This window comes from Ochotona curzoniae, unplaced genomic scaffold (assembly GCF_017591425.1).
Source record: "Ochotona curzoniae isolate NIBS_2020 unplaced genomic scaffold, NIBS_Ocur_1.0 contig_3498, whole genome shotgun sequence".
In the NCBI taxonomy this organism is placed as follows: domain Eukaryota; kingdom Metazoa; phylum Chordata; class Mammalia; order Lagomorpha; family Ochotonidae; genus Ochotona; species Ochotona curzoniae.
This window is the reverse complement of record NW_024465885.1, coordinates 41,129,313-41,134,604: the sequence shown is the minus strand read 5'-3', so window position 1 is coordinate 41,134,604 and position 5,292 is coordinate 41,129,313. Positions and strand designations below refer to the sequence as shown.

The following is a 5,292-nucleotide window of genomic DNA, read 5'->3' as shown; positions in this document are numbered from 1 at the left end:
TATTATCTATTGGTTCACCCTCCAAATATCTCCAACACCCAAATGTTGACCAAGCTGTAGTCAGGCCCTGTACTTCAGTTTGGAACCTTCGTGTGAGCTTCAAGGACCCACGTATCTGGGCTGTCACCTGTTGACTCCTAGGTATACATTAATATGAACTTGAATCCCAAGCAGAGCCTGGACTTGAGCCTAGAGAATCTGGTATATGATATGTGTATCTCAAGCAGCATTTAACTTTTACCCCGAATGCCCCTCTCCCCTTCCTTACGATAGTCCACTGGCAGGAACACCCAGGATGGTGGATGATGTTATACCCCTAAATTCTGACCTCAGAGTGGGAGTAAAAGCTTTAAGCAACAATTTAGTGAAACTGCAGGACATAGTACTTGGAGCAACTCAGGATAATGTGCTTGTGAACAAAAGGACAAATCATTAAAGAAGAAAAAAAAAAACCCTTCAGCTGCTCCTGATAAATTAACAGATGAAAATAGGGTTTGTTTAATTCCATTTAGTTGGATAAAGATTGAGTGTACACCTGGTTGTAAAGAGGAAGGATATTTAAAAAAATGTGATAACTTAAAATCTTGAAGGTCAAACCACTGTGCATTCCAGAGGATGAGAACTGAGTGGCTTCCTCCTGAGTGTGCCAGAGTGATTAAAGTACAATTAAGTATCTGAAGATGTGATAAGCTGAACTGAAGCAACAGCCTGGAGAGGCCTTCTATTATGGAAGGTGAGCAATGAGGAGGGACACACCCAGGTCGAAGAGTATAAAAACCCAAGTGTCCAGGCTATGGCATTCAAACTCAGAGCAGCTTCACTACTGCCTCCCAGCTGAACTCACATCTCTGCTCATCATGTCCTACAACTGCTTTTCTGGAAATATGTCTTCCCATTCACTTGGGGGTCAACCTCAGACCTCCTGTGGCTCTTCCTGTCCCAGCAACCTGGTCTACATCTCAAAGCCCCAATCTGCCAGCACCTGCCAGCTGAGCTCGCCTCTCTCCGGTGGCTGCATGGAGGCCAGCTGTGAACCTGCCAGCTGTCAGGCATCCTATGTGATGCCCAGCGCTTGTCAAACATCCTGCTATCAACCAAGAACCTCCACACTTTGCCAAGCGCCATACACTGGATCCCGGGGCTTCGGGTCCAGCAGCTGTTGCTCACAAGGCTTTGGATCTAGAAGTTCCTGTTCTCTGGGTTGTGGATCACGGAGCTTCTACTCCTCTGGCTGTGGATCCAGTGGCTTCAGACCTCTGAGTTACGGAGCCCATGGCTGTTCTTCCTTGGGCTATGGATCTGGAACCTTCCGTCCAACGTACCTGGCTTCTGGGAGCTGCCAGTCTCCTTGTTACAGACCAACCTATGCATCATCCTACTGTAGACCATCTTGCTACTGAATTTCCAGATCCTTTAAGCAAAATGTCACCATATCTGCTTAGAATGTAATGCTGGCTACGCCCTGTCACTGGCAGCTCTTCTTTTCTTCAGCATTAACAATTGGCTGACAACTTCGTTCTTTCAGATCGTAAAATTAGTGAAAGGCTGTATTTAGAGTCAAATTTCTATACCTAGAGACAATTGCTTCATTTACTCTTGAATTCTTGCAAAATGTGGGAAGTTGTGTCTGACCTAATAAAAGCACTTGCTCTTACATCCAGTATTTTGTCGTTATTCATAATTGTTTTTTCTTTTTTTGTTTTTTAAGATTTATTTTTATTATTTTTTTATTGGAAAGGCAGATATACAGAGAGGAGAGACAGAGAGGAAGATCTTCCATCCGATGATTCACTCCCCAAGTGAGCGCAACGGGCCAATACTATGCCGATCCGAAGCCAGGAGCCTCTTCCGGGTCTCCCACACGGGTGCAGGTTCCCAAAGCTTTGGGCCGTCCTCGACTGCTTTCCCAGGCCACAGGCAGGGAGCTGGAAGGGAAGCAGGGCTGCCGGGATTAGAACCGGCGCCCATATGGGATCCCGGGCGTGCAAGGCGAGGACCTTTAACCACTTGCGCCACCGCGCCGGGCCCCCATAATTGTTTTTTCAAAGTTGGAGTTGTGATCTGTCCTGGTGGATCCCAATTCTGAGCCATTTACCTTGGAAATCTATTTTCCTAGGACATAGCATCCGATGTGGTAAATGGGAAGCAAGCTACTTGCGGGATCAGTTTATTTTGCGACCTTTGTTTTTGAAAATGGCCAGTTTCTCACCATGTCCTCACACAGCCAGTGAGTGTGGGTGCCTGTCTCTGGAGATGTATTCATATTCTTTGGTCTTGGACACATGTAGTGTTCTCCAGCATTACAACTTCAGGGATACAGGGTCTGTTTGGAGACCAAGAAGCAGCCTAGAGAGAGTGTCAGGGCATATGATTCCATTTCCTAGCTTCCAAAGACTTGGAGTTCTTTGAAGGATTCCTCTGTGGGGAGACCTTACAGAGTGGAAAAAGCTGAGTTACTTAGGGCCTCTCTCGGGAGTAGAGATCTTAAATATATCTGGATTACTTACAATGGCTAATGCAATGCAAACTGATGCAAATTATAATTTTAATTTTGTTGTTCAGGGAATAGTGACAGTGTTTGGTAGAGCCTTTCTCAAATTGAGCTGAACACATTTATGAGTTACACATTTTAAAATTATTATTATTATTGAAGCTTTTTTTGTTGGTTTACTGATCTGCTCAATAGGTAGAAGAAGGATTCAGTTTTATATGACTTCTGCATTGAATTATTTAGACTGTATTGCTTTCAATGTACGGCTCTTAACATCTACATAGGTATCCTTGGATGCCAATGCCCCATTGCATCGTGAGAATAAAAACAAATTTTCCTAGCATATTATTCATATCTCAGATAGGATCCCCTCTGCGTGCATCTTAATTTAAATTAAAAATATTTGACAGGCTGACTGTAGCATAAACTTCAGTTTAGATTTTTGTGACATACTTAGTAACAGCTATGTGATTGAGAGAATAATTATCAAGATTGTCATTTACTCAGTCATATTTATGAGTGTTTATTGACAACTTCTATGACATCTTTTCTTTAATGATTTTCTTGTACTTCAAGATTTATTTATCTTTTTGGAATGCCGCATATACAGAGAGAAGGAGATAAAGAGAGAAAGACTTCTCTTCTGATGGTTCATTCCCTAAATGGCTACTTAAATGCCAGGAGCCAGGAGCTTCTTCCATGTCTCCCATCTCTAGTGCTCTCCCAGGCCACAGGCCAGGAGCTGGGTGGGAAGTAGGGTTGCCAGGATTAGAACTGGTGCCCATATGGGATCCTGGTGTGTACAAGGTAAAAACATTGGCCAGTAGGCTACCATGCCAGTCCTAGCCATTAAGCTATTCTGCCAGGGCCTTTTAGCAATGTTTACGATTGGACTTATAACAAAAGGAAATCTTTGCTCTTGTACTCAAACAGTAATGGGAAAGCATGATGTTTTGAGAAAGAGATGTCTTGTGCATGGAAACCTATTTAAGAGGCAGAAGAAAGAAGACTAGTGGAGAGGAACAAAGAAAGTGGCCACTGGTGGTATGGGAGCACAGTAGCCATCACAGCTTGAGTCAGCCTTAGTCATACTCTCGGTGTTTGGTTTTATGAGCCCATAAAGTATTCTTTTAGTTTAAACTAATTTGAAAAGTTAAAGTGAATTTTGTGTCAGTCAAGTGCAAAAAGATATAATTACTAGAAATGGAGCAGTAGGTGCTGATTTACTCACTGAATGATGTATAGAGGCAGGTAAATTTTTTTTAAAACATCTTGGAATCTACTATTGTCAATAGCATGGAGGGTGGGCTACACATCACTCTTTAAGTTATGTAGGATGAGTAAAATCTGTATTATGATTTGGGACAAAAATTCGAAGTGTTCGTAGAAGTGTAGTTAATGGTAAAGTGCTGGCACTGGACGCAGAAGCCACAGCAGGTGCTACAAGGCTTGGGAAACAGGCACATAGAAATCCAAAACAGCCCCAAGACAGAGGGAAGAAGTGGCCATGGTGAAGGGATTCTAGCTCTGGAATGACCTAGAGGACTTTCCCCATTTCAGCTGATTGTTGAAAGTAGAAACTCAAAAACTGAAACAAGGAGACAAAGAGGATGTGAGGGAAGGCACACATTGGAATGCCTCACCATTACATTTCTGAAGGTGTACATTAATGATTCAGGGGATTAAGCAAGATAAATGCTTACATTTCCTATCCTTTGCATGGCAACCTTTCCTGAGTTTTATCATCTCAGGTGAGGCGGTCTCTTCACCCTCTCCTCCCCTCCTATCTCTTTCTTGTTTTGTTTTTTCTCTCTTACTCTGTCTCTGCCTGCACCACTTCATCCTCCTCTGTGTGAGTGTGTAGGGGTGTGTGTGTGTGTGTGTGTGTCCTTCCATGTGACTTTTGTATGCTCTGGACTTAGCCACATAGTCTCCAGCTTGGACAACAAGAAACTGAGCAAGCGGTGGCCTTGGATAGGGGTGTCGTGGACATAATGGAAACCGGGTTCTCTTACGTGCTAATTAAAAGCTCTGAGTGAAAAAAGAGCACTTGCTCTCAAGTTCATTTGGCTCTTTCATAAGTGAATCTTAATGTCCTTATTAACTCAAATAATATCAACATTTTTCTGTGCCTTCGGCTCACTAGATCTGTTATGAGTTTTAATTTGATATTTTCCTTTGTGAAAATTTCTAGATATTTAGGAATAACCAGGATATCCATCTTAAAGAGTTTATATATATCTGCACAGAGAAACAAATGTTTTCTCCATTATCTTTAGTGTGAAGGGTAGGCAGGAAGAGAGCTTCAGGAACTGTGACTATGCAAATCATAAAACAAGTGTTTAGAGATTTTAGGGGAGGGACACTGAGAAGGAAACAGCTAAAAGCATTTAAACTGCAAAACAGGTTGACAAAAGTTAAAGTGTTACACAGTAATCAGAATTATGATATCCTGGACTCACAGATGGGACCAGGACTGGGTGATCACAAACAGCCTCAGGTTTCATCTGCGGGAACTGTTCTGTTTCAGTTTATGTTTAATAAAGTGTAAACACACACAGGGTAGAACTCAGAGATACAGACTGGCTTGGGAAAGCAGCAGTTACGTATTACTTAAGTTCCAGATGTATTAATTAGTCAGCTATATCCCAAGGAACGGGACCTTTTTCTATACCTTCCATAATGCTGCTCTAGAAATTCCAGCTGTTGCTCCCTTAAGGGCTCTTCTGATTTCCTACAGTCCTACCATGTTTCCTTTACTGAGGCAGACACAGCTGTTCATGGAACATTCACTCATGCAT

The 5,292-nt window shown here is 42.6% G+C and overlaps 1 protein-coding gene across 1 annotated transcript; it reads left to right on the top strand.

The window, feature by feature from the left end:
* Positions 1-797: 797 nt before the first annotated feature.
* Positions 798-1,400, top strand: LOC121156651 (keratin-associated protein 13-2-like). The gene has a single exon (XM_040980427.1). The coding sequence runs from the start codon at positions 858-860 to the stop codon at positions 1,398-1,400; it is 543 nt and encodes a 180-aa protein (XP_040836361.1). The 5' UTR covers positions 798-857.
* Positions 1,401-5,292: the final 3,892 nt, after the last annotated feature.